Below are 20187 nucleotides of genomic sequence, written 5' to 3' on the forward strand. Positions count from 1 at the left end.
TAGAGTTATGTGACTATTCAATAAAATTTCAAATCAATTAAATTCTTTTAGCCTCTCAATAATTTCGCGAAGAAATAAATTTATTGAATAGCAATATAATATATGTTTAACAAGTAAAATCTTTTAAAACTATCCCATTTTGTTTTTCTTTATTCCATTATTTATATTCTTGAGAAAGTAAAGTTTGAATATATGTCAATAAAAAAACTTTACCTCTAGATATGGTTGCATTAATTTATTAACATCTGTATTGTTTTGTTTAATCATCCATCTGAAGCGGTAAATGTTTGATTATCATAACTGCACGTGGGGTTTTATTTTAGCTTGTATCCATACTAAGTATGAATCAGTTCGCTACGCTAGAAATACATACCAATGGATGTGAGTTTTTTGATTAAAAATACAAGGTAAATGTAAAATATTATTAATTAATGTTAAAATAACGTTAATATCAATTTTAAAAATAAAACAGAACAAATACATTTTATTTAAATAAATATTATTACGCGTTATCAAAATAATTTGATTGCATGAGTTATTTTTATAATGATGAATAAGATAAATAAAAAAAAAGATTAAATCAATTTCGTAATTCTGTGCATATGTCAAAGATAAGCACATGAATTATAAAGCCCGGTCAAATGTAGGAGGGAATTATCGATCTTTTAATTAGAATCAAATGACTGGATAATGCAATTTTAGAGTCTCTAAAATACGATATGATGCATTCAACATAATCTAACGGTTGATAAAAATAATGGACTAATATAAGCGTCATCATCGACACAAAAAAGAAAATTATTGACGGACAAAATGTCCTGAAGGTAAACTAACTGTAAAGGCAATAACAAAAGTGAAATTTAAACGATTTTATTTTTAAAAGGAAAAACATTTTTCCCTTAAGGAAAAGGAAATTCTTTTAATGCCTGTTGATTTTATTGTATCCAAAAATTTTCTTTGATATTGATCTTTAGCCTTGAATAGACCTATCTATTGATCAGTTCACATTAAAACAGTAACTAGTCAAGTAACCATTTAAAATCGAATTCCTCAATTATCTTTAACTTTTTTTATAATTAAAACAACCATCGATTGATTGTGTTACATCAACAAAATGTTTACGCTGTCATTAAAAAATTTTTTAATTAATAAATAATCTTCTTTGCGGACCTATCCAAGTAGAAATTGCATGACATATGAAAAAAGTCTGTAAAATGTAATTAAAAAAAATTGTCAAAGTGAAAGTATGATGTCCATATGGCTATTAATTTATTAACTGATAAATCTAAAATGAAAATAACATATGAAGGCAGTTGGATTAGTCACAGTGAACAAGATACCTTAATGAATATTTAATGTACATAGTTTAGTACAAAATATGATGATTATAAGGTGGGAATTGTTTAGAAAATGGACATTCCATAGTGGTGATTGCGACATTGAAAATATTGTGTACATCGTTAACATATCGATGGTAATTATGGTGACAATGAAGAATGAATAGGCCACATTGAGCCCTACTAGTCCTACTATACGTGTACCGTAGTGTACCGTAATATTAGTATAGTTAAGAATAACCGTGTGACAGTGTACATACAGTGAGGTATAGTGACTAAAAAATAGTGTGGAGGTAGGCAGAGACTGCTAGTAGTGTAGTGGCTGGCAGTGGCTGGCATAACAGCTATAGGAGTATAGCGGAATAACGTGAATGCGCCGGCGACGCCAGCAAACGATGTAGAATAGATAGATCGGGTGTTGTCGGGAATAGTCGGTTTCCACGAAGCGCCATATCGTCACTTGGAACGTCAGTCACTGTTCGGTGCTCGGGCAGGGAAGTTTGTAAATGAAATTTGTTAGAGGATCACCATTAGTCGTATACTTTTTACACGACATTCACACACATTTTATCCTTCTGATTGTTTGCTCGTCTATCCAAAGAATACTAATAATTAATCGAGTCACAGTAGAGTTGTTAGTGTTATTGACAAGTGAATTGAATGAATTTAACAGTTGATATAGTCGTGTTGATGTAAGAAACCACTCGATTTTTTTGGTGATGATACATATTGAAAGAAGTGAAATATTATATTTAAGCTGCAGATACTGTTACAGCTATTTATTTTCTAGAAAATATTTAAGTAATACCTGCAGTACCAGAGAGTGATAAGAGAATTTATTTTTATGAAGAATTTGAGTAAATTGAATGAGTTAAACTGATTGATACTGTGTATTAACAGTATTTGGAATTGAGAAAATCATTTATTTGAGTAATTTAAGATAAGCTTTGGTATTATTTGTATATATCTAATTTTATTATTAATGCCGAGAGCATTTTAGTGATACATATAAATATATATACATATATTTATATATATATGTATATCTATATTTCATGAATACAGTGAGTAAGCTGAAGTTGATTGAATTTGGCATTTGTTTCACGTGGTAGTACTAACAGTAAATAGTAAACAATAATACGTCAACAATTCATTCATTATGTGGAATATTTAGACTGGATTGATAAAAATTGAAACGTGTGTAATATGATGGATGCTGCTACTGTTGAGTATTGCGCGCATATGCGTCGCTACATTAGACAGACAAAACTACACTGTGGATACTATTTTGCCATCGTTCATCGACTCTGATTTATTGTGATTATTCAATCAAATAATTATATTTATATTCTACATCTGACAAGTGTGTTGTGTTGATTGTGTTAAATGTGTGTGGTATTATGCTCTGCATCAAGTCAAAAAAGAGTCAAAGATAAACAAATTATTTTTCTTTCCATTTATAACGCTGCAATAATTATTATCTCAAGTTTAAATACTTGATAAAGTAATTCACCTGTGGCCGTTTGCAATAAAATCCAAATGTCTATCATCGATCACGTGTAAATAGGGACCAGTTTCGATGATAATCATCATTACATTACCTATGCGGAGTATTACCAATCATTTTTATTGTTATTTATAACAAGTGTAAAGTCATCAGTCATCGCGGTTGTCAGTTTCAATTTAGTTTATTCACTTAAATTACCTGCAAGGAATTTTCTACCTCGTGTAAGTGAAATAAATTGTATTTTGCTCGTGCAGTAAAAGTATAAGTGATACAGCTGATTCAAGTATAATATTGTTATCATAATCTGATAACGAAATAGTGTGTGTTTCAAATTATTATTAGGTATTGTCTTATATACCTAAACCAATATTTAGATAAATAATTTTTAAAAAGTCTTACTTAAATAAGAAAGAGAAAAACAAGAGAAAAGAAAAAAACAGAACAATCATGGATATCTTACCAAGTGGGAATATATTTAGAGAATTGCAGGACATTCATGATACCGGATATTTTTCGGCTCAACCGTCGCTAGAAGATCACTGGCAACAGGTAAATAATATAATTTCCATTTATGTATAATATTAAATGCTCAATATTATGTATCCGTGGAATGCATTTTTTTCCTCTGTATGTTATTATTTTTGATATATAATCAGGACTTAGTCATTTATGTAGCTAAAAATGTGTCTGCCGTATTATATCGGTCTAGTCTACAGTGAACAAGTCACGCTACGTTACTCGTACGTGAGAGAGTTGGGATGTGCGTGGGTGCGTACGCATGCATTCATCGAGCACGCATACACTGCAGATTATAGATGATATAACCATCTATATATATATACATATATATCATGAGGGATACATTGAACCGGTCTGATACAATGTCAATGTGTGTGTGTGTGTGTGTGTGTAAGCATAGAGGGAGCAGGGGCAGAAGAGGGGTAGGGGGGATATCCTCATAATATAAGATACACACAAGTGACCGTCATAATAAAAGGTTTGGAATGCGGCTATAGGATTAATAGTTAATATCCTAATGTAGTGAGAAAATACGTATAATACTTTAAATTAAAGTATTTTTTTGGAGTACAATAATAGTTGATGTTTTATTCAATCATCTACTCACTACTTTTACTATTTTTTCTTTTATTTGAGAACTTTTTTTTCATTTCAAAGTTTACTCATATTATAACGGTATCTTGTCGTAGCGTGGAATACAAGCATTGAGCTTTAAAATATTAAAATAAATTTTAGCGCTTATAGAAATTTTGAAAAATTAAAAAATACTTTAACTCAAAAATGTTTACTTTCTACATTGAATACAAATAAAAATTTGAATATTGAATTTTAAAATAGTTGGGTTATTTGATATTGGAAAAAGACCATTCACTTAAAGTGAGTTGATTCTTCAAACTTTCCAGGATAAAAATTTCATTTTTTTTATTTTCTTAGGCTTCAAAAGGAAATGATTTGAAATAAAAATTAATTATAAATGCATAAATAACACTTTCATAACATAATAAAAATATTCATTTTAAAAAATAATAGAAAAACAAAAATATTCTTAACTTGTTTACAAGAGCATAGCTCTTAAGTAGTAACAGTACAATCTAGCAGAGCCTAGATTAGACTATCAACTGCTAAAGAATTTTTACGGAGGTCTTATTATTTATTGACAAGAAAGACACTAATATGCCACTAATATATTGCTATACCTGGCTACAGTGTCGCGACAGGAGTCTTCTTGACTTGAATTGGAATTTAATATTTATATGCAACTTGCACACATACCAATTGCCTGAACATACCACAGATTTCTCCATGCATGCCCCATATATGTGCATATACCGTACATATATGCATTGCTTGTTGTATATTCGATATGGCCGGTTTGTCGGCATGAATTTGCCAGTGTGGAAATTAAAGTTTTCATTCTGTATGTGCATAGAACAGTGATACAGTAGATCTATCTATATATATATATATATATACAGATGCATCTACTGCAAATTTCGAATAACAAAGAATAAAAAAAAAAACAAGTGAGATGATAGCACTCTTGTGCAATTCCATATGCAATTTTCCAGATTTAATCCATACCGTGTCAGATCTATACTCAACACTATACCATTTCTATTTCTATATACTCACTTCAATGCTATACTGTAAATTATCTCGTTGAAAGACAAACGTAATTTTTCGATTTTCTTTCAAACACGTTTTTATTCACTTGCAATTATCTATGTCCTTAAATTGTTCAACTATTTCTCACGCCAAAGCATCAAATTGTTAATGTGTGGACGTTTATTCTGCTCAAAAGGCGTAAATTACTAAACAAACGCTTTGATGATGAGATAATCTAAATGATGATGAGCCTTACGTAACCTTTATTGTAATATGTATCCTTGTAGAATTAGCACAAAAAATTGGTCTACAAGAATAACCGTTAGCTCTATTAAAGTACATTATTATAAAAAACTATCTAACTTTCATTTTCATTGTGATTTGTAAAGATAATTAAAACTTTTCTATTTCCTTTTTTAAATTGATTTTTTTAAATAATACTATGGTATTTGAATCAATAAAAAAAAATTTACCTTACTAATAAATTAATTAATTATCATTGAATGAAATGGGTTGACTAATGAATGAAAAGGAAGCTTTTTTTTGGCGAATGTTCATTTGAATCAGGTAGGATTTCATGAAACTATCAACTACTTTAAGCTCACCTACTCTTCACTGGCTTTACATATAGATATATACTTTTATTTTTCTTGTATCGGTGTAGTTTATTTTCCTAGAAACACCATTCACTCCTTGTGTCCCTTTCATACCTATAGCACTACTATATGTATAACTAATGGAATGCGATAAAACAATGGCAATGGTGTACAATAGACCACAATGTGAGCGACGTAAAAGATGCACCTGTGTTTCCTCCTTTCCCTCACGCTCATCCGGAAATACACACACATATACATACGTACATAGTCTGTCTTCCTTTTATTTTTCTCTCTAAATATATGTCCTTGAGTTACATTGTATTTATTCTCTTGTTTCATTCCTCACATAGCCACATATACATGGGTATAAGGTATATACTTGATGTATAGGCATGTGGAAAAGTGGTGTTGCTGCTCTATATGATTTCGATTACTCGAATTTCCGTGTTATTCAAAATCTATCAGATATCTATAAAGTTTCATATGACGGAATTATTTTTTAGTCAACTGAAAATTGATTTATAAATGTTTTTGCAACAACAGCAGAAATTCACCGGTGGACATACACCAAGGCTACAATGACATTCAAAACGACCGCAAAATTTGCTCGAGCAACAATCAAATTACGGATAGCCATCCATGTTAGTCGAAACGTTTGTCGAGTTTGTTTTATCGGTCCTCTATGCTTTCTCCTACTACGCTTGGTTTCTGCTCATCATGAACCACCTAACCAGTCTATTGTTTCTCTTTCGATCTTCTCTATCGTTAGTTCCCATTCAAACCATTGGTCATCAAATTGTCAGTTATATTTATATATATATATATATATATATCTATATATTTCATGTTGATCTGTTAAATTTTAGAAAAATTATACCATTTGACTTAAATCTTCAAATAATTTTTATCCAAAAAGTATTTTCACAAATGATTATTTGATTTTTAGCTCACTTCTCATTAAATCTAAAATTACTACTACATTTTTCATGAGGAGAAAATTATATTAAAATTGCCTCTGACATGAACTTTACCGTATAAATTCAACTATAATGATGGGTAAATTCTCAACCTACTTCAGCATTATATGTCAGCCATTTGGAGTATTATTTATCTTGCTGATTTGTTCTATTTTGTTAATTACATAGTTAAATAATAAAAAGGTACCATTTTTAATAATATATTTTTTAAATCATCAACTTTTAATGTAATATTATATTAAAAACTAACGTCACTTTATTCGTTTCTATATGAAGTTTAATTAATTTATATATTAGTCACTACGTTAGATAATAACAGAAAAGTATAATGTAAGATGGTATTGAAGAAAAAAGCATACTTACTCTTCGCTTGATAACGTGTCTGCTACGTCAAGGTGGATTAAATTGCACTTCGTTAAGGCAGTCCTCTTTTGCACATATTTCACTTCTCTCTCTCTCTCTCTTTTTCTTGTTCGTTAGTATTTTGAATATTTATAATAATCCTCACTACGATAGATTTTCGTGATAATTTTCATTTTAATGATAATATTAATTTTTATGCTTATTATACGAGAGTTGAAAGTTTTGAAAGCTGTAGTACATTTGGAAGTAGTTGAAAGATAAAAAGATGATTCTTGGAAGCTGCTATATTGCCTTAAATGCTGATAAAAAAAATTTATCTTCGCATTTATAATCATATATGAATGTTGCTAACTTCTGGCATCTAAAAGCAAATACAATTCATCAATCAATTCTTCTATTAATAGATCGGAACAGACGGTTTATTGTTGGTCGCAACTTTTCGCGCAGGCTCACCCACGCACACCATTGATCTCACTTGACTTTTCCAGCTCTTGTATATATATATATATATAAATGCTATATTTTTTTTATCTTAAATACAACGTCGAAAGCAACAAGAATGTTGAAGAATCTTTAATAAATTGGCGAGTAAAAAATTGGTGAAAAGTTTGAAAGTATTTGTTTTCGGAGAGATTAGTTTTATATCGAAATTTATGAAAGTCTCTATGATACACATATTGATCAAAATGGTTGTTTTGATAATATTAAAATTCAACATCATAGAAGAATGATCTGTATAAGTGAATATAATGTAGATTCCACTTGAATTTCTAGTGCGCATTCAGTTATAGATTATTTCTTTGAACAGTCTACCGAGTAATTGAATTTCAATTAAAAATCTTATTCCATTTCTCTCGTCAATCAATTCAATTTTCCATTGATACATACTTGGAATAACTTTGATGAACATTCCATTAGAATAACTCTAGTTTAATAAAATTATGGAATTAGCCATGGGTTCAAAATTCAGATCAAGCTACTTTATGACAAAATATTGGAGGTTTCACAGTCTTCCATAATTTTATGGAATTTCAAATGCACCCTACTTTTCAAATTACATCTTTGTAATTGATGCTCTCACATGACCCGATATAAATAATTTTTTTATTATTTATAAAGAATAGTTGAATTCATTATTATTATTGTTGGTAGTGGATTCATGATATGGTTAACTTTAACATTGCAACATAATTGTATTAACTATGTTAAAATAGATAATTTTAGTGTTGTAAAAGCACTCCACACAATGTTATTACACATAGTTGATACTATTCTACATAGTTGAAATTGATATTAACTCATTTCAGTCTATTACTATGTTGTTAATACAACTAAAGGATAACAAATTTTTCAAAATATTCAGTTAAATAGGATTTTTTTGTAATAAAAAACAATCTCTCATCTATTTTATTTGGATTTTCAAATAAAAACTACAGTGTTTTTAACAACTACGGCCAAAATGCTGAATTATTTGTCAAGGTTCAAATATTTGTTTATAAAATAAATATTTGAAATATCAAAATTATTTTTTTTCTAAGTTTATCCTCTAACAAAAAAAAAAAAATGTTTATTATTTTTTAGAAAGTTTTAAAGAAATTTTCACTTTTATTTAAGAAAAATCGTGCACAGCAAAATGAATAGCAAATTTATCAAGTAAATCTTGAAAAAATAAATAAATAAATAAATAAAAATATATGAAAATGACTTTTCCGTGTAGTGGAGTAAAAATTAAAAAGTAAAATATCGTAAATAAAAGCAAGAAATTACGGTGTGTATTTATCGTGATAAAACATCTTGCAGTAATGTTTTTTATGAAGAAAAAAATGATATTAAAATCAATCTATACTATAGTATGGTGTGTGCATATACTGTACGTTACGTTGAGCTGAAAGAAACGTGTTTAGCTGGTTGTATGTGATGAACAGTAAGCCATTCAAGGGATTCGATGGAGTCACGCCAAAGTTGGTATTGTAGAGACTGCTGCACGCAACGGGTTTCAAGGTGGAAGTTGAGTATAGTGAAGGAAGAAGAGGATGAAGATGATGATGGAGAAGAGAAAGAAGTTGGAGAAACGGAATACAAGAGTACTTGAGTGAAGTAAAAGGATCGTGAGGGGTAACGGAGAAGGGGCGTCGAGGGGGATAAAAGTCTGGGACGCAAGTCTTTGCGGCTGGCTGGAATCGAAACGGTGCAACTCGGAAAACTGATATTGATCGCCGTCCGGCCGGCCGGCTGACTGGCATTGCCGGCAAGTATACTAGCCGACTAGCGGCCTGGTTTCGTTCCCTCTTCTTGCTACACCTACTTTTCTTCTCCCCGTTTTATTCTACTCACTGCCTCATCACTCGTGCAGTAAACGAATGAATGCACACACACTCTATCACACAACTTACAATACTTTTACACATCATGTATATAGACATATCTGTTGAAACGTTCATTCTCGTAAATGACTCATACACAACACATGTGCAGTATACAGTATGGGGGGAGAGGGGAACTGTAGCATAAAAATCATGTACAAATATAGTTTGTAGAGTATATATATATATATATATATATATATATAAACATGTTATTTCTACAATAGCAAAATGTTTGTTGTTTAATTGTTTATTATTTTCAATTAAGGATTACAATGAGTTGTAAAAATTCATTGATATTCACGTCTAATTTATTAGTAAATTGTGATTAAATTTTTTGGTTGAATTAATGAAATCTAGGCTAGACTCGTAATCATGAATAAAATAAATAAACGGGTTTCCGATTACCCAACTTGCGCTGTTTGCACGGTATTGTTAATTCATCAAAATTACTACTAATTTGGCTTTAATTTTTTCTCTCATGCATTTATCAACACACTTGTGTCAACTATACGAACCATGTCATGTCAACAATACTCATACCCATATTAACAAACTATGTCTATATTTACTCAATCATTTATTATAGTTTTTTTTTTCTCTGATATTTGTTAATTATGTATTTTTTTTCTATTCTACTCCAGTTTGTTGTCAAATTCGAGATTTATTTAACTTTAGCATAAATGTTCTATTTTTCTTCTGCATTTTTCATTGCAGCGTAATTTCAGCTTTTTCCACTACACTTTTTCGCCTTCAATTCACGGCTTTCTCTGATTCGTCGGTTGTGCTAGTTTGGAGGAAATAAATCCGTAGAACCGTAAAGACCATTCTTTCGATTCTCTCTTTTTTCCTTGGAATTTTTTTATTTTTTTGTTACTCTCCCTTCGTCTCTTTATCTTCACGATTCTTTTTCATTCCATCTGAATCGTCCAAGCGAGCGATAATAAAATAATTCTCTACCACAATGGGCAGTGCTTGGGTGATAGTAATTCAAAGTGGTTGACGCTAAGAAAGAAATGAGGCAGTTATCTATGCTCTTATTTTTAGCATCTTTCTCATTAAATGTATACATGCAAGGTTTATCTTGATATTATGCATAACATTTTAATTCCTAAACCAACAGAAAAATAAAAAAAAATTTAATGAAAACGTTTAATCATCTAATTTATTAATTTTTTGCATGTATATCTCGAAAAATTATTTTTTCCCTACCACGTTTGTATTATTATTATTAGATAATTGTCTTGATTTATCCTTAAGATGAGAGTGGAAGAATAAGTCGTTACGTGCAAGATACACTCGGCACATTGGATAGAAAAAACATTGGGGATGCAGACTTAAGTAGAAAGCTAGAGAGAGGTAAGATGAAGAGTAGATGAGCAAGTAGGGTGGTTGTGCTAATGCACTTCCTTCCTGTCTAGAGTTTGTAACAACTGCACGCTAAAAAGTCTACTCTCTAACGCCCTTCAGGAAACACCAAACTTCTTTCTTTTTAAATCTATTTACCCTATTTCCCGTTATGATCGATAGTATATCCTTTCGTCAATTTGCGTATTTTGTATTTCGAGCCTAAGTGCTACAACATGCAAATAAAAACTAAAGGTGAAAGTATATTCATCACTTCTCTATATATACCTTATCATTTCTTGAATGTATATTTTTTTTTAATTTGCCAAAAATAAATTTCCGTTGTGATAAATTTATACAAAAGAATATTACTGTTTTTTTATCAATTATCAAATTTCCGGGAATTTATAAATAAAAAAAGAATTCTGTCAAATCGACTTAATAAGTAATGGGGTGAAAAAAATACAGTTGTTTTATTAAATGTGAGTTTTTAGCATCAAACTTCCTGTTGTTATTAATAAGGAAAATTGACAAAATGAATTGCTACCAACTTTTCTACTAAATGCTGCTACTACGAACGACTTTCTCTCTTTAAACGATTCGTGAATGTTAAGGAATGAATGTGAACGGCCGCGTCTACTCTACGAGGAGGGGGCGGATTCACTTTAATTTTAGCTTACCCATACCTCTTTCTGTCCAAGACACACATATACGTTGCAGCCCCTTGTAGTCTTTACTAGCGGCCTTGGCATCGTAGACACATTATTCATACTTTAACAAATTCTTCACCCTATACACCCTCGTTTTGATCTCTCTCTCTCTCTCTCTCTCTCTTTCTTTCTCTAGAAATCTAAACACACATCTACTCATATCCTCTTTAAAAATATCTTTTATAAACGTTGTACTCCAAAAAAAAAGAAGATTACGGAGTGTAGAAACGATCAGAGAAACAAAGAGAACATTCGGAAATTTGATTAATACAAGAGAGAGTTTGTAGTGAGGTACATGAGCTGATTAGTTAGTCAGCCTCGTGTGTTGCATATTAAAAATATTCAAATGCCAAGAACTCCGTTATACGAAGCTGTAGCTACCCTCTTTCTGGTCTTATTGCTCGTTCGTTGATTATCGTGATCGTCCAACTACAGTTTCAAAACTGTACTACGGAAAAAAATTGTAGGAAAATTACTTCCAAAGTACTATTTAAACTATTTAGAGTGATATTGGTATTTATATTTTTTTATAATGAAATGGAGTTAGAAATACTTGAGGAAAGTTTTTCTTACAGATAAAATCATTCATTTGTCAATAATTCTTTGCAATTATTCACTTTCTTTATGTCTGAATTACTTGCTATAATAGTTATATTATAATTAAAAATTAATATTACTTAAATTGTTATATTAATAAAAATAAAAATGATTTATTTCATTGAATAGGCGAAAGATTAGTTTTGAAATTCATTAACATTCCTTAGTGATTATCAATTACTTTCGTATTAGGAAAATTGGCTCTAATAATTAATTAAAAATATAAAATATCACTCTTCTATCCTTCTAAAAAGAAAAGTAAAATATTAATATTTACTATTAATCATTTCATTTCAATAAATATTCAAACTTTATATAATCTAATAAATATTTTTGAATCAATAAATTCAATTTCTAATTATAAAAAGTCAAAAAAACTTGTTATTAAATGAATATATATATTTTATTCCTACAGATAACAGTATATTATTTCTAAAGAGGTATTTTGTAATGAAAAATATTAAACATCAATTGAAAAATACAACAAAAACTTCTTAATGGACTTTTAAAAAACAACCTTTTAATTAGTAAATATATGATTTGTAATAAATGGAGCTCATTAACTTGAAAAAAATGACCTCTAGCATAACTTGAATGATAATTTGAAATATGAATAATACATCCTTCAAATATTATTTTTACTTTTTCATATATATTTATTTTCCAATCAATACTCATTAATATTCCTTATTCTCAGTCATTTTTCTTCTTTTATCTTTACTGAACTATCCTTCGGTTTCATCTATTTTCTTTGAATTTCCTTCACCACCCCTTAAACCCTGCCTCTGCGTCGTCAAGTCGCGTCGGACAATGTCTGCATTTCAACACGCCAGACTACGTTAGAATGCATTTATATAGCCAAACGAATCGATAAGGAATGAGAAGATGGTCTCTATATCTATATATCTAGCTTCATATCATACTCTAATAAACAGCCTTCTTGTCCAAGTTGGAATTGCGAAAAAAATATAAGTGGATTAGAGACGATATCTCTGTAGATTCGTATAGTAATATAATTGTGTACTTTATTCATCCGTTATTTACGCTTAAAATTTCTCTTGAAACTATAACCGTAAAAAAAAGATCAATCTTTACATTCAATATGAAAGTAATAAAAACATGCAAAAATGTCGAGATATGTAACACAAACATTTTTAACATGATAAATATATATGTGTAAGTAAAAAAAAATAAAAACGATGTAACTTGTCAACCTTGGCCAAGTTTGCTCATCGACTTTCTAAAGTTCGCTCATCGATATGTTTATTCGATAAATCCACATACATTGTTATATTTATTGTTTCAATATTCTATTTTATTGCTTTATTTCTTAGCATCACTGCTATGAAAATATCGTACAACAATTCTCGTTTATCTACGAGCATTAATAATTGCTATTACCATGTTGATATAATTCAACAGAGGTACATGTGGTGAATGCCATTGAATCGCAGATTCACCGTTACACACGCTTATACAATTCTCTCTTGTCTCTGCAAGGATACATAGAATGTGTATTGGCTCATGAACCGTTAGTGTTTCGCTGTCTTTTATGCTTGCTTATAACTACCTGCTTCATGGCTGGATAGCTATCTAAAGTAAAAGGAAGAGTGATTGGGAAAAAAACTTGGAAGCGTCAAGTAAAATGAAAGATTAAATTAATAACAGACTAGAGATGGTAAATTAATGTAATCAACGAATCATAATAGAAGAGAAAAAAGAAAGGTTTTTTTTGGAACGTTTAATAAAATGTAATATTCATGAATCGATTTAATAAAATTATTAAAAGAAAGAAAAATATTGAGCATACTTTTCTAATTAAAATTTATTTAGTTTACTATTAAATAATGGAGAAAAAAAAATGTTAAATTTGTGTTTGAGAGTTATTCAACTGAACATGTTCAAAGCTTATATTTGCTTTCGATTAAATATTTTTTCTTCTTGGTATTTCTTTTTCATCTGCAAGAAATTTTACATTGGCAAAATTTCGATGATGAACGAGTAGTCTAGAGACGAATCATGTTCGTTTGATGGATAACCTTAGGCGAACGGTGAATACCAAAGTACTTTTACCTCATCAGGGTTCGACAGAGTGGGATATGCTATGGATTGAGTAGTCTAGAGTCTCAAGTATTGCAAGAATACAACCATCTTCTTTGGAGTAAAAATAGAAAGACAGGATATAAGTCTTCGAAGTAGCATGTAGCTTCACGAGCAAATACAAGAAACTCGTCAAAACAGAAGCTCATATCGATCTTCAACTCGCTACAAATGCTGCTTTCGCTCCAAGGAACCCTTTTACTAGCATAAATCTCATTTCCATAAAATAAATAAACGAATTTAGAGGTGCAGTTCTACAACTATTTACTTATCATTTGAATCTTAAAAATATCACTCGGCATCTTTAATTATAATATATTGAGATATTATTATATTTGTTGTCTTTATGAATATATTTCACTTTTCTTTTATCATAATCATTCCACTTCAAGCTTTTTATCTTTTATTTTAATCAATTGGATTATTTATTAATACTTTTCCCCAAATCGTTACTCATTATTAGATGATTAACAATCATATATTTTAATATTGATATTATTTATAATTATCAATTAATAAAGATTAATTATGAATTATATCAACATTTTTAATAGAATTGTATATGTTAAAAAATTTGCTACTAACTCAGGATAAAATGTAATAATTGTGACAATTACAAGTAGAAAAGGGTTGACGGAAACCCTGGAGTAAGAACTACTGTCAAGTTCAGGTTGCATAAATATAATGGAAACACAAAATAGAGCTGTCAAAATGTTTATACGTTGAGAAAAACATTTGTTTCAAAAAAAAAAATTCATTCAAGTTTTTTTTTATTTAAAAAACAAAATTTATATGTCCTGAACATTGAAAATGAAAATAAAATTGATAACGATGATAAATAAATTGTTAAAAAATGGATTACCCACAAGGATTACATAATTTGAAAAAAAAAAAAAATAACATTTAATCTACTTCACGTTAAGCCACATAAAGTGTTGACGTGACTATTTCTGGTAAGTATACTGATTATATATCAAACTCTACTTTAGTTGACCTCGTTTTCACTGTTCTACGTATGTACAGTTTTATCACCATAAAAAATTCTTTTAAATCTTTGTTAACTTTTCTTCCACTACCAAAGTCCCCCATAATCTTTACAACCTTTTTATATGTGCAACTAACTACACCATTCTATACTCATTTATCACTGAATTCAATCAAACTTCATTATAGTATATTACCGTAGCACACAATAATTCAACTTTAGTTTCTATGAAACAACAAGTATCAATTAATGAGAAAAGAAAACATTTTCTTTTCCTCCTGTCGTACATTTTTCTCAGTTTATTTTCATATGAGGTTGATAAGATGAAAAAAGAAAGAAAAAAAGGAGCCAGAGGAATGTTTGGTGATGGTTGAATAAGGAGTTGGGTGGGAATATAAGGGTCGACAAAGGGTAAACGAGAGTAAAAGAAGTGAAGTACGTATTGCTCATGTGGATATTAACACCTTGAAGCGAGTAAAACGAATTACTCGTGGACTACTCTCGTAAGGGGTGGCAGTGGTGTGTTACCCTCGGGGGTAAAATGAAAGAGGGTTGTGTGAGAGTTGTGAAACGGGTGAGGGATGAGAAATGAGTGTCGACTGGTAGAAAAAGTGTCACACAACGTTGAAAAGTGCGCGACATTGAGGTTGAAACGTGGAAATGTGCAGGAAAGTAATAAGAACAAAGAAAAATATAGTAGAGACTAAACGGAAGTCTATTGTTCCCTAATCACCCTATAATATAAAAATATTTTTGCTTGCTTTTTATGTTTGTATTTAGGTATTTTCTGCTTTACACCCATCAGCATTTATTATTACGGCTTTTTTAAAGTTTTTTTTCTTCTGCTTGCAACAATTGCCACTGTATTGATCTTAGTTTCAGTATTATTTTTATCAGTTATAATTTTGTAAAGGGTCAATTTTCTTTGCTCTAGATCTCCATCATAAAGATCATCGCAGAAGTGTTATTTCTGCTAGTTTATCTTGATTCTGTGCTCTTTCACTGCAGAAGTAGCTTAGTATTTTTATATATGTACCGACGAATATAGTACTGAGACGTTTCTCACTTAGTACCATGTATTATGAATATATATGTATATAAGTGATATATACATAGACACGAGTACACTTAGTACGCGTTATTTTTTAAAGGAATAGTAGTGAACTTGGGATGAGATAAAGCGAAAAATGAATGTGCTTCTTCCTTATAAACGTAAAAATAGTCTCTCTAATTCCAAAATGTATTATGAAATCTCTACGTTGATTTTAAACTCTACTATTTGTAAATACTTATCTTTATCCCTTTTTTATTTTTGAATTATTATTTTATTTTTTCCCCTTCTCCCTCTATTGCTCATTTGGTAAAATAACAATTTATATATACACTTTGTACCGATACATACGGTGTATCCTGGATACTACGCATAAAGAATACACAGTTGAATAATGTACACCTGACAGTGTCGTATAAATATAACAACATTTATGATTTATATAATCTTTCCGTTTGAGATATTTTCAAATTTATGTTTTACGTGAATTATTTTTTTTATTTTTTCATCTTGCATATGTAAAAGTTATTTTATGACTTATGTTTAAATAAAAATATTATTATTGAGGTTTTAACACTACTAAAATAGTTGCTTAGTCGCAAAGTTAGATAATGGATTCTTTAAATTTAAGTAAATACGAATACTGTCCAATAGTAATGGTTACTTTTTATGAATTATTCATTTAAAATTGAGAAGAAAGGTCAAACAGTCAACAACGAATAGCCTTTATTCTCTTTTTTAATTGACGAAATGATAAAAAAATTCCTTTCAAATTTTTATTAATAATAACCCTGTAAAGTTCAAATAATAAATGAAAATTAAAAAATTCTTCTTTTATTTACCTTTATGAATACTACTTTAAATTTGATTTTTTATGAAAGATCAGTTTTCGATCAATTTTAACCCCCTGACTAATTTTCAAAAATTTTGAATTATTTACCGAATGTTCATTGATGAAAAACTTCAATTAATGATCTGTCCTTCATTTCCATTCAAAATCGATATTGGATGCTGAAAAAAATTCAAGCATTACTAAAAATTTTTTCTAGACATTAGATAATCTTTTTGTTAATTAAGTAAATTTAAAAAAAAAAACAATTTAATTGATACATATAGGATAATACAGAAGTCATTGTGATATTTTCAAAAGCATAAGAAATCCTTCAACACACAAATTTTTTTAATATAAAAAAAGGTTTTTCTGTCATCATGTCATTAAAGTACTCTTTTTTACTTTTTCTTAATAAAACTCAAAAAAGTGTGAAAGCAATATATTTTTTTCAAAGTAAATACCTCTGACATAAAATCCTAACAATCCAAATGTAATAGCTCCTATAATAATGGTAACTTTATGTTATATAATCCGGGTTACCGACTATCAGTGATCCTCAGATTGCAGAATTATTCCTTTATATCTCCATGTCATGTTAAATGTTCAAGCTTTAGACACTCACAAGCAAAGATCAAAAACTTGATTAAACTTGATGAAGATTTTTTTTGTTTTCAAGCTGTAGCTACAGTTAATTGAGTTAAATTAAGTAATAATCACTACGATAGTTATATATTCCATCTTGCAAACTTCTCTATATACTAAGCTCTCAAACAGTATCTTGCGTAAATACAGTCTGACTGTAAGTCAAATCAATTAATCGTCTATAGATGAATCGTTCATACAATCAGAGAACATATATTTAAATGTCAAAGGATCATAAACTTTCGATTTGACACACAAGAGAGGTAAAGTCGATTCATCACAACTCTAAATCATTCATTTAACGCTAAAAAATGTTAAAATACTTCTTTTAACGAGTTGGTAATTAATTAATTATTTTACTATAATCAGTCGGCATCTATGTTATTATTTACGGCAAAAAATAAATAGTACAATTTTAGTGTTTTTTGGTCAAATGCATCTACTGTAAAATTATGTCAAATGCAGTTTAAAATAAAAAAAGAAATTTCTCTTATGATTGTTCAGCAGTTAATTAAATATTCAACAAAATACTACGAAAATTTTTAAATAATACGCGAATTATTTTGATAAAATTAGAGCAATTTAAATGAAAATTAAACATTTGAATATATAGGTATATTTATAGATACACCAATTTAAAAATGAATAGTTAAACTTCAAAGAGGGATACAAACGAAGGGAGTTGTTATTTGTTGAATTAAAGATTAAATAATAACAGAATAATTTAAGAAGTTTATTTTTACACTTGACTGTCTACAAACTCAATACGCGAAAAAATAAAATAAAAAATACAATCCCAAATAACTGCAGCTCACAAGAAAGAATATAAGAATGGAGAAGGGGAGAACTATAAAGCAAACGCTTATCGGTCACAGCCTAGATTCATACATACCTGTTTTATAATACATCCGTGGCGTTCGTGCCTTTTGTACTTATTTTCTCTCAGCAGGTATATCGACACTTGTCTAACTCAACACATAAACTTTCTCTCTTTCTCGCTTGCTCTCTGTTTTTTTAACACGTACAATACTGAATTTCTCTCCCTTGGTAAACATATGTCAGTTATTCAGTCATCCTTATCTCAAGTACTTACATATCGTGTTCATCTTATATTAACGGTTCGTGACGTAATGGTATGTGTGTGTACCATCTTTACGTAAGAAATAATACGACAATCTACCTTATCATCTTTACTTGTGTTTCATCCATTTTTTTTTTAGTATTACCTTTCCAATGAATTAAGACGTAGGTCGGCCTCTTTTCTTATAAAAAATTATTTATTTATTCTAGATAACTATACCTGCGAGACTGCAAAAAATATGCCGTACAATATTTACTCCGATTAGCGTCGGTTTATTACGTCATTTGTATCAAGTACAAATCACGAAAGCTTATTTTTATTGTAGATTTAATAAATAAGAAACCACATTTATTAAACTAATTGCGATTAATACTAAAAATTTATATTTTATAAATAAAAATGTAATTAATAAAGTACAATTCATATCTCCAATCATACTTAATATTTTTTTTATTTATGAATCACTGTGACTTGCTATTTTTATACTGTGGTTTGTATCTATTCAATTATAATTTATTTATATTGCTAAATATCAATAGAAATTAAATGAAATTAATGGAGAAATCAGTTAATGTCATCACCAGAAGCGTTATGGTCCATGTTTTTAACAATAACTTAGCCTAGAATATAAATTACATTAAAATCATAATTATTAAGTCACAAGTGCAGGACCTTGAGTACTACAAAAGTTAATATCACTCGTTGCAATAAAAATGATATCATAACAATGATAATAAATTTCTGTATAATTCGCATTGTAAATTGACAATCATTTTACCGATGCATAAATTTTATTTCTGACGCAGACACTCACTGTAGATAAAATTAATTGTTTTTGTAAAAAAATTTTCAATACCACAAATCAAATTTATCTATTGTTAATCGTCACTTTTCACTCAAAATCATATTTATTAATTATTAATATTCATTTTATACGATCAATGAATTTTATTCACTAACAATAGTATTAAATAAAATATTTTTATTATGATGATACTGTTAATGTTATTTTTTTACTAATACAATCGAAAATTCAATTTCTTTTCAACAGTGTATCTATTTTGATTAAAAAACTGATTATTTCCTTGAAAATGTGATCTCACAGATGATTATTTGTCATCTGCAGTACTTACAATATGGTATTCCCGGTAAATAAGTTGATATTTGCTGTTCTTTTTTTAGGACAGGAATCTCTAGAATTGTCGAACGAATGTGGAGGATATAAAATTGATTGGTCCGAAAGATAATGACGAGTCAGCTGTTCGGTGGTCACATTCTGTTCAAAACTTAACCAATAGTTTTTTCGTTTCATTATCTGATTTTCTGTTGCTTTTCTTTTTCTTTTTGCGTAACAAACTTGTACTTTTATTTGTAGAATACAAATAGCATTTTATCAATCAAAAAGACAATTTGTAAGATAATAAAATACCATATTTTTATCGATAATATAATAAAAAGTAGTCACGTTCATCAATAGACCGTTTATTATTAAAAATAATTGGGCTCAAGAAAATCCATTACCTTCAAAATTCATTTACGTTGAAGTTTTATTTTTTTTTTATATTTTTACTT

General features: G+C 29.1%; 1 protein-coding gene across 1 annotated transcript in view; it reads left to right on the forward strand.

Annotated features, from left to right (window-relative positions):
- The first annotated feature begins 1679 nt into the window (after positions 1-1679).
- The window catches only part of LOC118066168 (Krueppel-like factor 6), a 53793-nt gene continuing 35285 nt past the window's right edge, over positions 1680-20187 (forward strand). The window contains exon 1 of the mRNA XM_035081994.1: positions 1680-3393. Coding sequence (XP_034937885.1) covers positions 3292-3393 — 102 coding nt within the window. The 5' untranslated portion in view covers positions 1680-3291. The remainder of the gene's footprint in view (positions 3394-20187) is intronic.

The sequence above is a fragment of the Chelonus insularis genome, unplaced genomic scaffold (genome assembly GCF_013357705.1).
Source record: "Chelonus insularis isolate UGA/USDA-ARS -01 unplaced genomic scaffold, ASM1335770v1 contig_332_pilon, whole genome shotgun sequence".
Lineage (NCBI taxonomy): Eukaryota > Metazoa > Arthropoda > Insecta > Hymenoptera > Braconidae > Chelonus > Chelonus insularis.